The 16,092-nt window shown below is 43.6% G+C and overlaps 1 protein-coding gene across 1 annotated transcript in view; it reads left to right on the top strand.

The window, feature by feature from the left end:
* Nucleotides 1–54: 54 nt before the first annotated feature.
* Nucleotides 55–16,092, top strand: part of Pecr (peroxisomal trans-2-enoyl-CoA reductase) — a 29,115-nt gene continuing 13,077 nt past the window's right edge. Inside the window, exons 1-4 of the mRNA XM_087904025.1 lie at nucleotides 55–266; nucleotides 7,577–7,710; nucleotides 8,487–8,652; nucleotides 14,573–14,654. Coding sequence (XP_087760151.1) covers nucleotides 143–266; nucleotides 7,577–7,710; nucleotides 8,487–8,652; nucleotides 14,573–14,654 — 506 coding nt within the window. The 5' untranslated portion in view covers nucleotides 55–142. The remainder of the gene's footprint in view (nucleotides 267–7,576; nucleotides 7,711–8,486; nucleotides 8,653–14,572; nucleotides 14,655–16,092) is intronic.

The raw sequence follows: 16,092 nt of genomic DNA, 5'->3' as shown, positions 1-16,092 counted from the left end.
CGAAGGCGGGGCCTGGGCGGGACCACGCGGGTACAGAGGCTGGGTCTGTTCAGTCACGTGGGCGCGGAGCTCTAGTGCTCTGCTCCTTTTAGGGAGCCTAAGGTCTGTCTGTCCTGAACGCGGTGGCAGACGCTCTGCCGCAATGGGGTCTTGGATTAAGGGTCAGAGCTGCCTAGCGACCGGGTTGCTGCAGAACCAAGTGGCCGTGGTTACCGGCGGGGCCACGGGCATCGGAAAAGCCATCTCCCGGGAGCTCCTGCACCTGGGTATGTGAGCAGGTCTCTGGAGCTTGGCACCCAGAGCTAGGGTCCCTCCGGGGTCTAGCTCGGGTAACCTGGGTTCAGAGACAGAAGTGGGCGCTGCTGGAGCAGGAGAGAGGTTGTTAAAGTAAGAGTTGCAGCGCTTGATGAAAGGGGGGCGTTCTTCCCAATAGCCGGAAATGTTGGTAGATGAGTCACGAAGTATGCGATAAAGGGACTTAGAACCAAAGATTACTGCGCCCGAAGTAGGAAATAACCAGACCCGTGAGAACGTGCTGTGGAATTAATTGTGTCTTTGTAAAGGTAACGCATTCAGAATGATTCCTAATTCCAGATTAGGCGTCATTTAGCAAAAGGTTGTCCACTTGTTGAGAGGCTCTGATCGTGTTTTCTTCTCACATCTCCTGTCGTAAATAAAGCAAGGAAAAAAGAAAGGCGAATTTTAAGAAACTTAAAAGAAGGAGGAATCACGTAAACAAATGCACAAGGAAGAAAGTCACCAAGAAGGAAATAGTTTTATTTAATATTTAGATATGTGAGGATGTACATCTTCTTTGGATTTAAGATTACAAAGTGTAGCCAGGTGGTGGTGGTGGCACATGGCTTTAATTCCAGCTCTCAAGAGGCAGAAGCAGACCAGGCTGGCCTCGAACTCCCAGAGATCCGCTTGCCTCTGCCTCTCAAGTGCTGGGATTAAAGGCGTGCACCACTACCGCCGGGCAGATACTATTGATTTTGCATTTTCCCATTACTTCTAGTCTGTCTGCCACCATGAAACTTTCCCCAGGAAGAATTAGTGAGAAAATCAATCAGTAACCGTTTGGTGCAAATCAGGACCTTGACCCGAATCAACAGATTCATAGGATCTTAATTCACCTTCCATAACCTTCCATCGATTTTGAAGAGTTTTTTTTCCCCAAAAAAAAACTTTCTAAGACTATCTTTTTGGGTAAATTTGCATTAGACAGATACACGAATTCTGGAGTCAGGCACCAAACTATGCTTGTGGCGTGACTGAAGTGTTAGGACAGCCCTGTGCTCTGGAGATGCTATGAAAATGAAAATGATGGAATATGCCCCTAGGAGCTACTTCCTGTACCTAAAAGATATGTAAACATTGTATCCTTACATTATAATTGAATTACCTTCCATAAGAAAATATGTAAAAAAAACTTTTAAAGATTTGTTGTATTTTTAATTATGTATATGTGCTGGGAGCTGGAGGAGGGTCAATACCTCCTCCAGGTGCCATGAAGTTCAGAAGTATTAGAGCCCCTGGAGACAGTTACAGGTCGTTGTGAGCCACCCAGTATGAGTGGTGGGGAAGGAGCTCAGGGCCTCTGTAAGAGCAGTACATACTCTCCTAAGCTCTGAGCCATCTCTCCAGTACCAAGTGTATGAAATATTTTCAACAGTGGCTTTCTCATCTTTGTTTTTTTTATGTTAGAATTAATGGCTGTTTTCTGAAAGCTATTATAAAAACCCAAACTGGACAATAGAATATTATAAAACATTAGCTGGAGGTTGGTAAGGTGGCTCAGGGGGTAAAGGCACCTGCCACCAAACCTGGTGACCTAAATTCAATCCTCAGAACGGGATTGGTGGAAGGAGGTACTGATGTCCACAAGTTGTCCTCTGACCTCTACACAAGCACCATAGCATGCCTGCCCACTCATATACACACAAATAACTGAATTAATAAAGCATTAGCTATTAAACATGCCGTAGAATGCCTTCCTGTGAGATGTGGGATATAATAATGACTTGATAACTGTTCCCGGTGGCCCAGGCGGTACACAGCATCAGAGGGACCTCCCTAGCAATGACCGTGACCTAATGCCATCCAAAACAAACTGATCATTGGTGGGGAAAATTACAAATGCTTCCCTACATTTTTTTAAATATTAGAGACGCTTTTACTTCTAGTTATAGGTATGTAAGAAAATTAAGGGGGGCAGTAGTAAAATTACAGCAGGGCAGTTTAGTGGGAAGGTGTTGGTCCAAGGTGCCAAGTATCACCTGGGGGGATGAGGGGGAGTTAGGGAAGGGGTAAATGTGCTTAAAGTAGACTGTGTGAAATTCTCAGTTAAGAAAAACATGAGTTGAAAGGGTTCAAGTCTGGCGGTCTATTGTGCATCATGGTAACTACAATTAATAATAATACATTGTAGGGAGCTGGTGAGATGGCTCAGTAGGGAAAGGCATTTGCTGCCAAGTGTTAGAACAGGAGTTCAGTCGGGTGGTGGTGGCGCTGCATGCCTTTAATCGCAGCGCTCGGGAGGCAGAGACAGGTGAATCTCTGTGAGTTCGAGGCCAACATTGTCTACAGAGCTAGTTCATGAACAGGACAAAGCTACAGAGAAACCCTGTCTGGAGAAATAGAACCAAAGAACAAGAATTCAGTTCCCAGACCTGTATGGTGAAGAAGAGGCTCCTACAAGTTGTGTTTGACCTCCACATGTGTGCTGTGGCACAGACACACACACACACACACACACACACACACACACACTAAATGAATACATGTCGTAAAAATCAATGTGTTTTATGTTTCAAAATTGCTAAAAGACTTTTTTTCTGGGTTTGTTATTGTAGGGGTTTTGGTTTTTGGTTTTTTGGATTCAGTGCTGAGAATTGCACCCAGAGCTTGGTTCTTGCTCAGCTCACTCTAGCACCAAGACACGTCTCCAGAACTCTTACTTTTAATTTTTATATCTGACCTTGAGCTCATTCTGTAGCCGAGGCAGTCTTTGAACTTTGACCTCCTGCCACAGACTCCTGAGTAGCTGGAATTGCAGGTCTTCAACACCAGGATTGGTTCAAGAGTAGACTTTTACATATCCTTAACACAGAGAAATTGTAAGTATGGAAGGAGATGTGTTAATTAGTCTGATTTTATCATTGTATAGTATATAAAAATACCAAAACATCAAAAATGTACTTAGTAAGCGCACAATTATTTGTCAATTAAATGCATCAGACCAGCTGTAGTGACTCCTTTCATCTCAGCCCCCCAGAGAGGAGGCAGAGGATAGCCATGAGTTTCGGACCAGCTGAGGCTATATAGTGAGACCCTGTCCCAAAAGGAGAAAAAAGAAAAGAAATGGTCACAAGAATTGCTTTAGTGTGAAGCTGGTTGGTTGCCGTTTCTTCTTAAACATCTTCAGCCTTGAGTTTAGCCATTCTCCCTGTTTACACTGACAAGTTGCCTTCACCGGTGTCTCCTGGCTGCGTGTCTCTCAAAGGTGTTAGCATGTCCACGTCTGCTAACCCCCTTGGGACACCCTTGGCTTTCGTTCTGAGGTCACCTCCATTGTTCCCAGTTTCCACTTCTTTGTTTTGCTTTCATCACATTGGCCAGCATGGTTTAATCATTCACTTTTGCAAAATGTCACAGAGTTTATTGCTGGAAGATGAGGAAACAGCACAGCTAAATTCTGAGCCATCTGCGTCTGAACTGAAGAACTGATGGGCGGGAATCAGTTGCTGAAAGACCTGAAGAGAGTCTAGCCATATCTAGAGCCATACCAGCCTGATCTTGGAAACTAAGCAAGGGCCTTGCCCAGTTAGTACTTGGAAGGGGAGAAATAACTAGTCACTAATCATGAGAGACATTGTCTCAAGAAAGTAGGCTGGGGCTCATTATACGGGTTTTGTTTGGTTTCGTTTTCAAGACAGGGTTTCTCTGTGTAGTCCTGGCTGTCCTGGAACTCACTCAGTAGACCAGGCTGGTCTTGAACTCAGAATCCTTCCTGCCTCCGCCTCCCAGAGTACTGGAATTAAGATGTGAGCCACCACTGCCTAGCTGATTTCTACATATATATTTAAATCCCACAATACATTGTTAATTTTTGTCCTTCCCATGACCCTTTAAGTCAGTCTGAACGGAAAGAAAAAAAAAGTCTGTATATTCACAAAATTACCATTTCCAGTTCTTCTGATTGTTGTAGTCTTTGATAAGTATGTTCAGGTAAATAATTGTCAATGTCTAGTGCGTTGGGGTCCCTGGGTGAGGGTCTCATGAAAATCAGGACACGGGGGATGCCAAGTGTGAACAACTGCGTCACAAGCTTTATTTTGTATGGCTTTTTACACAGACTAAAAAGCATTACCTCAACTCTGAAACTCCCCTTTACTCACATACATGATCATGAGAAACTCTTGCCTCACCTTGCAAGAAACAATACCTCAATTAATCACAGTAATAAAAATGAAAAGAAGTACATAGAAAACAAGGCAAAATGTATACAGAAGCAAAGCACTCCTTTGTAACTGGGAGAGTGTGAAGAACTGAGCTCAAAGACCACTTCTCTGTCCAGGGTACAGATTCCGACAGAACGTTTGAGAACTGGGCAGAGAAAGTTTGCTTTCATCTATGCTTGGTTTGCCAAGCAACCATTTCCCAACTTCGTCTCATCTGTCCCAGGAGGAGCCTGCACTCTAAGCCAGTTCTGTGTCTCCACAAGTAATGAATTTTAGTCATTTCTAAACCCCATTGTTCTCTCTCATCTCCCCCCTCTCCTTCTGAAAGCCTTGTCTTTGAAATTGATTTACCCGCTACTTTGATGTGTGTGTGTGTGTGTATGTGTGTGTGTGTGTATGTGTGTATGTGTGTGTGTGTGTGTGTGTGTGTGTGTGTGTGTGTGTGTGTGTGTGTGTGTGACCTATTGAGTTTAATTGTGATTGCTTGATGAGCATGGGTTGAGGGCTTTTTATTAACGTATGGGCAACTTACCAGTGGCTACACCACTGAAGAAAATTGCTCCACCTCTCTCAGCCACCCTTGACTTGCCATAGGACCCCAGGAAGGGATAAGGCCTCATGAGCACTTCTTCCACCCCTGATAAAATGTTGATGGGCCCAGTCTTGTGCAGGTCTCTGTGTGGCAGCCACAGCTGCGGGGAGTTCCTGACTGGATCTGTCCTAGACTTGCAGCTTCTTTCTCGTGCCGTTGTCCTTCTGCTTGAAGGACATATTTGAACTGACTGGTTGATTTTTTTTTCAATGAGGGTCTGCTCTGATGATGTCTTCCCATTTGGTGTGTGTGGCTTTTGCTGTCGATCCTGAAAGGATGTCTCGGTCTGAAGTTATTTGTATTTTTGTTGTCTTAGCACTTTGCTTATTCCACTGTCTTCTGCCTTGCTCTGTTCTGAAAAAAGCTCTTGGCCTTTGTTCTTATTGTTGCTCTGGGAGTAGTGCATTGTTTTTTGGGTGTTTTTTTTAGATTTATTTTTATTTTCAACTATGTACATGTGTGTGAGCGTGTGTGTGCGCGCGCGTACGTCCGTGTGCATGTATGTGCCTGTGAGTACAGGTGCCCTTAAGAGGCCAGGAAAGGGCATCATGTCCCTTGAAGCTAAGGTTTCAGGTGGTTATGAACCACCCAACATGGGTGCTGGGGAACTGAACTTGGGGCCTTAAAAAGAGCAGCAAGTACTCTTCGCCCTTGAGCTCTCATCTCTCCAGTCCCATCAGTGGTTTATCTAGGTGTATCCTCAGTGTCACTTCTGGAGAGGTTTCTATTAGTTGACATCTGTCTTTACGGGTGTGCTGGATACCGACCGATTTGAGCCTTGTTGCTGCTGGCTATTTTTATGGTCTTATAAATGTTCTTGAGCTCCCCTTTCCCCATTTTTGCCCCTCACCGGCACGCAGCTTGGTTACTTAGAAATAGTTCTGATACTTGCAAAGAGTATTCTAAAATTAAGAGTTGGTCCTGGCAGCCTCTCTTGGCTAGTGTTGCTTCACTGCCACAGTTACACTTTTACCCAGTGAAAGATTTATTTTTAGTGGTCAGCAAAAAATTCTTCCCTGGGTTCCTTCCCTGGGTCATTTTGAAAAGTCCTTTCCCCAGCCTGTTTCTGCCCTCCCATGCACTGATCCGCACTGACGTGGATGAGATTCAACCAGGACTGTGAAATCTCTTCACCTCTGGACCCCCTATAACCTGTGTAGCCAGCTGCCTAGCCTCCTTGGAATCCCAGCATCACTTTTCCCACTTCCAGAGACTTCTGGGCTGAGAATGAATCTATTCTGTGCTGCAGTCTGGAAGCTCTCTTCAGGCAGTAATGATACATACAGTCTGGGGGTCTTGACTCGGATAGTTCTCTCTACCAACTAAAAAATTTTAAAGGCAGGAAAATCTCGAATGTGACCGACAGCAACAGAGACATCTCACCCACCACATGCAGCAAACACAGAGAAAACGTCTCGGCAGAGCAGAGAGGGAACTCAGGAAACCGAATGTTCCAGTCTCCTCTTGAGGGCTAGAGTTCTTTAAATCTCTGAAGAGTTTTCCTCCCCTAAAGTAGAGTTGGGTCAGTCTGAAAAAAGATAGGATGATTGATTGGCCCTAACTATTGAGTAACATGCCCTGATCCTGCCGTAATCCCGTTGAGCCAATCCATCGGTGGGGGCCTGCTGGCAGGAGAAAGGGCCCACAAGGCCTTTGTTTTATGCTGCCAGGCTTTAGGCTCAAGTCAGGAGGTTGAGGAAGAAGCCAGCCAAAGTTCACTACCTCTATTGCTTTGCCATGGTCCTCTCCTTTGTCTGTCTGCCTATCATGGAGTCTACCTAACTCCTGGTCTTACAGAAGTATGGTTTATTCATAGGTCTCTCTTTCACTTGCTCTCTCTCCGAGCTCATTTTTAATTCCATGGCACTTGATATTCAATATTTCAAAATGGTTGTTTCCTGTGTTTATTCTCGTGTGTGTGTGTGTGTGTGTGTGTGTGTGTGTGAGCGCGCGCACACGCACGTTGTCATCCAGCTTCTCAGTCATTTCAGGTTAGAGGGTAAATTCGGTTCCTGTTGTTACATCTTACCCAAACCCATCCTAATTCCTCTTCCACCCCACCATCTTTTACAGGAATACACAGGATAGTGGCTAGCTCCCAGCCCTCTCCCCAGGTGGGGTTTCTCTATGTAGCCCTGGATATGCTGGAACTCACTCTGTAGACCAGGCTAGCCTCAAACTCTCAGAGATCCACCTGCCTCTGCCTCTCAAGTACTGGGATTAAAGGCGTGCGCTATGGACAGCTTTTTATTTATTTATTGTATGTGTAAGTGCATTTTGCCTGTATATCTATCTGTTTATCATGTATGTGCCCAGTCCTTGTGGAGACCAGAAGGGGAGTCGGATCCCATGGAACCAGAGTTACAGCCAGCTATGAACTGCCATGTGGATGTTGGGAATCGAATCTGGGTCTTCTGAGAGAATAGCAAGTGCTCTTAACCACTGAGATATCCCTCCAGCCCTTTAATTTGGGCAGCTCCGGGAAGCTTATTTCCTTCCTCTCTGGCTGTTTTCTCCTTAGGGTGTCACGTGGTCATTGCTTCCCGGAAGCTGGACAGATTAAACACTGCTGCAGATGAGCTAAGAAAGTCCCTGCCTCCCTCCAGCCGCGCGCAGGTCACTGCCATACAGTGCAACATCAGGAAAGAAGAAGAGGTAAAGTAAAGATGGTTGCACAGCATAGTTACTCGTTGCTCTTTGCAGAAGTTGGTCCTAACCCCAGCTGTACTTCAAGGTGATGAGGACCACAGGAAGGCAGAGCTGTAAGTAGATGCATGTGCTCAGGACTTAATGAGCTGCTGACCTCAGAAGGAGGGGTGCTGGAGCAAGAAAGGGGGGCTGAACAAGAATGTGCTCTCATTAGATCCTTTAAGGCATTTCTTAGTGTTCTTTTTTTTCTGATGTCATCACTATTATTTAAGGTTAGTACTGAGAGGGGCTGGAGAGATGGCTCAGTGGTTTAAGAGCATTGCCTGCTCTTCCAAAGGTCCTGAGTTCAATTCCCAGCAACCACATGGTGGCTCACAACCATCTGTAATGAGGTCTGGTGCCCTCTTCTGGCCTGCAGTCATACACATAGACAGAATACTGTATACATGATAAATAAATAAATATTTTTAAAAAAGAAAAAAAGGTTAGTACTTAGAAATTAATACTACTGAGGCTTGTGTGTAGGAGTATCTTGGTGACTCTTTGGTGTATCTTGCTTTCAAAATTGGAATGTTGGCTTGTGATGTATGCTTATTGTAGGGTGGTAAGTTCACACTATGGGGCTTTGGGGTTTATTTTTGGTGGCTTTATGTGTTTGGGTTATAGTATTTAGAATTAACACGCATTGTAACAATCTACTAATTGCTTTCTATCTCTGAAACAAGCGACTGGCTCACACTAGCAGGTTAGCTATTAATCTTGTGCTTTCACTGTTCCCTCAGGTGGATAGTTTGGTCAGATCTACCTTAGCTAAGCATGGCAAGATCAACTTCCTGGTAAACAACGGAGGAGGCCAGTTCCTGTCTCCTATTGAAGACATCAGCGCAAAAGGCTGGCAAGCTGTGATTGAAACCAACCTGACAGGCACTTTCTACTTGTGCAAAGCAGGCGAGTGTGCACTTTCTACTTGTGCAAAGCAGGCGAGTGTGCACTTTCTACTTGTGCAAAGCAGGCGAGTGTGCACTTTCTACTTGTGCAAAGCAGGCGAGTGTGCACTTTCTACTTGTGCAAAGCAGGCGAGTGTGCACTTTCTACTTGTGCAAAGCAGGCGAGTGTCTTGACAGCCACAAAACAACAACAACAACAACAACAAAATGTGTCTTTAGTGAGCAGTCACGGGGATGCTGGGAGAGGAGCTCTTAGGGACACAGAAGGCGCATGTCAGTAACACTTGACCCCTGTTTGTAGTCGATCTGGTACCTTATCAAAATTCCTTATATTTATATTTGTGATATTCCTATCTTGTATTTGTGGTCTGTGTCTCTTCAGAGATTTGTTTTTATTTTAGTAGCATGTATGTGTGTGCATGTGTAGCATGGGTGCAGAGTTGCCCAAAGGGGCCAGGACAGGCATCAGATCCCCTGCGACTGCACTTAGAGGTAGCTATGAGTCACACAGTGTGGGTGCTGGGAAGAGAGCCTGGATCCTCTACAAGACCGGCCAGTGCTTACCCACTGAGCCATCTCTCTAGCATCTGCCTCCTTGGTTTTGATCTGAATCTTTTTCAAAGATTCATGTTCTTTAATTTTCTAAAAATTAATGCTATTTCTTTTTTTAAAAAATTAATGTTAGGACTGCCTAAAATTAACGTGTAGAATGCCCCCAAATTCAGGATTCTCCTTGTTATGGTGATTTAGTTTAAAATGTTTTGGGGGGAGGGGAATGAACTCACTTTGGGAATGTGTACTTCCGCCACCTTGTGCCCGCAGGGCTGCCCTGAAGGCTGTTTCGTTGTTCCTGGCTCTCACTACACCTCACCACTAATCTGAGATTCTGTGGATATGTCAGATAATTGTCAAAATGAAACTGAACAAAAGACAATCCTTAAAATCACATGCACAGCTGGGCGGTGGTGCACACGTCTTTAATCCCAGCACTCGGGAGGCAGAGGCAGAAGCAGGTGGATCTCTGTGAGTTTCAGGCCAGCCTGGTCTACAGAGTGAGTTCTGGGACCGCCAGGGCTACACAGAGAAACCCTGTCTCTAACAAAACAATAACAAATTCCACATAAAATTAAACGGATGTATTTGCTCGGTTGTTGGCCTGACGACAGAGAAGGGAACCCTCTCGAATGACTGTAACAGTGCGTTTACTGACTAGTCTTAGTGGGGTGTCCTTTACAAGACAGAAAAAAAAGAGAGGAGAAAAGGCTCAAAGCGATCTGAAGCTGCTGGTGGTGTCTGTATTTTTTACAGAGGTGTTGTTCCCTTCTGAGGCTGTCCTGGCCTGGTGTGTGCGGTAAAGAAAAGAAATAAATTATGATAGTAAAATTGACAACTGGGACTTTTGGCACAAGAGGAAGAACGAATGGGTGTGGGAAGATGACCCCAAGTGGATCTCCTTTATGACTGACCTAAACTTGAAGTGTCAGTGTGGGGTCATGATAGAGTTTTTATTGAAATATATATTTCTGACTGTCCGCTGCAGAACAAAACCACTAACCCACTGAGGGCTCCTTCAAGGGCACTGTGGTCTCTGAATGGAATTGAGGCTTTGCAAAGAGATTTGTTACTCTCAATGTGGGGAAGGAAATGTGTAAAAGAAGCCTAGGTTAGTTTGTCGACTTCAAATATTAGAGAGCTCAGCCAGGCAGTGGTGGCCCATGCCTTTAATCCCAGCACTCGGGAGGCAGAGGCAGGCGGATCTCTGTGAGATTGAGGCCAGCCTGGTCTATAAGAGCTAGTTCCAGGACAGGGTCCAAAGAAACCCTGTCTCAAACAACCTAAATAAATAAATAAATAAATAAAAATTAGAAAACTCTGGAGTAAGTAAAAGGATTCTATAGATACTTTCCATAGTCTAGGCTAACCTGGAGACCTGGAACCTGCCTTGTAGCCAAGGTTGGCCTTGACCCCCTGATACCTCTCCCACCCGCCCCCTCAACCTCGCCCTAGCTTCACAGGTGCAGAGATCCAGGCTTGTGTCAACACACTGGTTCCAACAATAATCCTAAATAGGCTTTTGTTGGCCAAAAGTGGTATATTTTGAGCCTTACTGGGAAAATTGTGCTTTGCATTGAGATAAAGCAGTGTTTTTAAATCCATGAATTCAGACTCATTCTGAGAAAGTCATAGCCATCTTTTAAAAAGATTTATTTATTTTGTCTGTGAGTGACCTGTCGGCATGAGAGAAGAGGACATCAGGTCCCATTACAGAGGGCTGTGAGCCACCATGTGGGTGCTCAGGACCCCTGGGAGAGCAGCCGGTGCTCCTGACTGCTGAGCTGTCTCTCTAGCCTTGCAATAGCCACTATTTGAAGGTTGTCAGGATGTCAAGTCATTTCTTTCCAGGGCTGAAAAACGGAAAGAATTTTTTTTTCTTTTTAAATTTTAATTGCAATTTCTCTCTCCCCCGGTCTCTCTCTCACTCTGTGTATGTAATGTGTGTGTGTGTGTGTGTGTGTGTGTGTGTGTGTGTGTGTGTGATGTGTGTGTACAAACACAGTCATGCAATCGCATGCATGTGAAGGTCAAAGGACAACTTTTGGGAATGGGTTCTCTCCTTTCACTGTGGCTTCCTGGGATCAAACTCAGTGTTTTTCCCACTGGGCCTTCGGCCAGCCTGTGCCTGTTTTCCACTTTTCATATACAAACCGTACAGCAGAGAAATGGATCATGCTAATCAACAAAGGAAATCTCCATTTTCAATTCCCTAATGAATAACTGGGTCTAAGACAACAATTATTAATAGCATATTGACATATCACAAAAGAAAGAAGACAATTAGATATGCCCCTCATGGACTAAAGAGTGTCTCTCACCTATGAAGCATTCTCTTTGGTGCATGCACGTGTGTGCATGCACGTGTACACACACACAGACACACACACAGGTGTGTGCATCAAAGTCCAACTCTGCCATTTTGTAGGTGATACAGAAGAGGGAATATAGGTTGAAAGGCACCGTAGGATGCAAACTGGCACAATCCGGCCTGTGAATAAAGGCCAGACAGTCCATCTACTCTAACACACAAACTGTACCTGGGGGAGAAGAGTTGAAGAGCAACTGTAAATTCAATGAGAAGGAAATCGGAGCAGAAGCAATGTGGGTCTTACTTGCCACTAACTCCTACGAAAATACTGTAAAATTATTACACACTAAGAGAAATGTGACTATCACTTAGTGATATTTAGGAGTTATTATTAAGCCTATTAATGGCATGGTGGTTATATTGTGAAAACTTTTCTCCGTGTTTAGAGATATAGAAATATTTACTTATAGATGAAATGATAATATGCCTTGTAATGGCTTCTAGAATTATCCAAGAGATGGCCAAATGACTAAGGATGCAGACAAGACTGGCTCTGCCTTGATGGATCACGGCAGCGAAGATCTAGGGTTCATTATGGCATTCCTTTTTGGTATATACTTGGTATGTTTGATGATACAATTATTTTTTTAAAAAATAGGGATTTATGTTACTGTCTCAGTTCAAAGCCAAAATTACCAAGTTATTTCTTGTTTTTTACCCATGCCATGTTTGCCTCTCCTTTTTCCACAATGAAAGGAGAGAGTTTTTATCTTGTCTTGTTCTTATCTTGAAAGTAAACAACTAAAAATAATTTAGTGTTTTTTTTAACCAGCAAACTCAATTTTTAAGGTTCCTGTGAAATACTAAATTTCAAACTTTTGAAAGCATTTTAGCTTTCCTTAAAATTGTATTTAAGTTTACAGAACTGTTTTTTACATCATTTAATAGACTGCCTCCTTACTGTAGATAGGAATATATATGTATATATCAAATGTAGACCAAGTAAGTAAAGGTTATCTCCAGGCAAATAATAGACTGTCGTCTTCAAAATGTGTCTCTATGGAGTTAGAGACAGTGGGTAGACGTCAGTGGTTAGCGATTGCTGCACAATCATGAGGACCCGAGTTCAGATCCCAGTGCCCATATAATATTCCTGGCACGGTTGCACTTGTAATAATCCTCGCACTGTAGTGAGAGGAGACAGGAGTATTGCTGGGTGTTTCTGCCAGCCTAGCCAAGAAGAGCATGCTCCGGCCAGACTCAGGGAGTGTAGTGGTTAGTTTCCGTCAACCTGACTCTATTAGATTGGCCACTGGGCATTTCTTAATTATGAATTGATTTAGCAACAGACAAGTAAAGTAGAACAGGGAGAGACCCTGCCTTGAAAGAATGAGGCAGAGAGATAAAAGAGGACACCTGTTGCCCTTCCCTGGTCATGTCTCTCACATTTACTCTGAATTCCAGAAATTTGCTTCTTCAGACCACACTAAGTACAAAGTCACTCCGATCTTGTAATGAAATTTTTTAAAAATATTTATTTATTTATTATGTATACAATATTCTGTCTGTGTGTATGCCTGTAGGCCAGAAGAGGGCACCAGACCTCATTACAGATGGTTGTGAGCCACCATGTTGTTGCTGGGAATTGAACTCAGGACCTTTAGAAGAGCAGGCAATGCTCTTAACCTCTGAGCCATCTCACCAGCCCCCATGAAATTTTTTTTAATGACAGCATTTCTCTGTATACAGCCTTGGCTGTCCTGGAACTTGCTCTGTAGACCAGGCTGGTCTTGAACTCACAGAGATCTGTTTCTGCCTCCTGGGTGCTGGGGTGCAAGTCGTACTCCGGTTGCTCAGCTTTGTAAAGGAATTTTTCATCTCGAAAATAAAGTGGTAGCTGCCAGAAATGGAATCAAGGCAATGGGAAATGCCTGTTCAGTGGCATAGTTGACATTTTGCAAGAGGAACGGCATTCTGGATGCCAGAGACAGTGGCACGGTGATGTGAATGTACTAACAGAAAGCGGCTAGGGTGGCAAATTTAATGTTATTCCTATTTCACCACAACAAGAGAACATAGAAAGGAAGAAAAAAAAAAAGGTTGAGCCCACTTTGCGTCTGTTCTTTAACTGGGCTCTGAAAATCCAATACTCTTGTTTGTTCAGATCACGTGACTTCACAGTACCGCGTCTCCTCACACGGAATGATGCTTGTAACCGTTCTGTGTTGGTCCTGGTGTTCTTCTTGTACATTTTCGTCTTTCTCCATTTGTTCTCTATGGTGTCTTTGCTATTTCAAATACTTTGAAGAAACGTGGACATTTCTTCTGAGCTTGGGAAAGTATCAGAGTTTTGGATGCCAGGCTGCCATCAGAGCTGTGCGGTGGTATCTACCCAGAGGTCGTCTCTGTAGAATAGCGTGGACAGGCTTACTGTCCTTTCCGTGCTGAAGTCCAGCGGCTTTGGATAGCTTTTAATAACTGACTTGACAATTACCGTTTTCAGTTCCAGACTTTTCTGGACTGTTCATGATCATGTATTCCATTTTAAATTGCCCAACTAAAAAAATTCTTTTTAAATTCAGGTTATGCTAAATAAATTTTATGGCTATTGCCATTTTAAATGAATCGATACTCTGATAATTTTCATCTAGATTGTCAGTTTATTGAAGATTTTTTTGAAGAATTTTTTTCAAGTTCATTTTGTATCTTTCCTTAACATTTTTCGGCTTTACCTAATAGTTTATTCAGTTAGTTTCTTACTATATAGCAACTGGAGGTCATCCTGGGCTACACAAGACCTTGTCTCAACAACAAAAACTAAATTAGAATAGAAGACTTTATGCCTGGCGGTGGTGGCATTTAATCCCAGCACTCGGGAGGCAGAGGGAGGCAGATCTCTGTGTGTTCGAGGCCAGCCTGGTCTACAGAGTGAGTTCCAGGACAGCCAGGGCTACACAGAGAAAAGAAAAGAAGACGTCACGTGTATGCTGGAGCAGGATGTATAACTAAAGAGTCAGGACACTGTTTAATAGGGCTGTCGTTTGTCTGTGTTGTGCAGTGTACAATGCCTGGATGAAAGACCATGGAGGATCTATTGTCAATATCATTGTCCTTATTAACAATGGGTTCCCAGCGGCCTCGTAAGTATTTTATATGTATATTTTTCTCTCTCTCTCTCTCTGTCTTTAGATTTTGTTCTCTGAATGAGGGGCAGTAATGGGAAATGTCTTCAATCAATGGTTTTACCCCTCTAATAAGTTGCAACCCCAACTTCTAAAGTAATGTTACTATTAATTCATGGAAATGGTCATACGGTATGTTTTGTTCATATTCATCTCCCGTTTCCTTTTATTTGAACCTTAAAAAAAATGTGTTTTCTTGGAGGTCAGCATCAGGCATCTTTGCCAATCCCTCTCCACCTTATTTTTTGACACTGTCTCTCACTGAACCTACAGCTTTCTGGTTCAACTAGAATGGCTGGCCAGTGAGTCTCTGGGACCCTCCTGTCTCTGTCTCCCCCCCCCCGGAATTGCAAGTATGCACTGCCATGTCTGACTTTTATGTGAGTATGAGGGTCCACACTAGTGTCCTTAAGCTTATGCGGCGAGCACTCTACCTACCTGCCTTTTCCCTGCTTGCTAAGAATGCCCATTCACAGTAAGGTGGCTCTATTATTCTAGGTTTGAATAAGAATGGCTCCCATAGGTTTATATGTTTGCCTGCTTGGTTCCCCAGTTAGTGGAACCATCTGGGAAGGATTGGGGGTGTGGCCTTGTTGAGGCAGTGCGCTGCTGGGGGTGAGCCTGAGGTTTTGTGGAGGCTTCTTATATACCTGAAATTCATATTACCTAAAGGTCCTGTGTCTTTCCTGGCAACTAAATGTTACAAAACTAGCTGTCACTGTGGGAAATAGCTTCTTTGTTAAACGGTGAAAATGAAATTGATCAAGATTAATTTAGACGTGAACACCATGAATATACCTGTTTGATTTTAGAACTACTAAACTGTAACTCCTAACAGAAACCGAGAGTCATCGTCCTCCAAATCCCCGAGGGGTTGTTTTTCTAACTAGCCGCTGTACACATAACAAGTTGAGGGGCTGGAGAGATGGCTCAGTGGTTAAGAGCACTGACTGCTCTTCCAGAGGACCCAGGTTCAATTCCCAGCACCCACATGGCAGCTCACAACTGTCTGAAGATCCAGTTGCAGGAGATCTGACACCTTCACATTCACACCAGTGCACATAAAATAAAGTTAAATAAACCATAAAAAATATTTATAAAAACAAATAACAAGTTGACTTCCTCTATGGAAATTTTAATAACGCACTTACTTCCTGTATTATTTAGGACTCCTTCAGTTGTACGAGTATGTATGGGTCACTCTCTGTTTCTCTAACATACCTGGAAGAGACAACATCTCAGAGGAAGGGTTTGCTTTGACTCATGGTTTCAAAGTGTTCCATTCATCATTAAATTGGAAAGAATTGATCAGCAAACAAGTTGAAGGAAATTCTTCATCACTTAACTGCCTAATCGTCTTCCCCTGCCTGATTTCAGATACTTTTGAGTGGAAAAT

The sequence above is a fragment of the Myodes glareolus genome, chromosome 1 (assembly GCF_982192425.1).
Source record: "Myodes glareolus chromosome 1, mMyoGla1.1, whole genome shotgun sequence".
NCBI classification, from domain to species: Eukaryota; Metazoa; Chordata; class Mammalia; order Rodentia; family Cricetidae; genus Myodes; species Myodes glareolus.
This window is presented reverse-complemented; position numbering and strand designations above follow the sequence as displayed.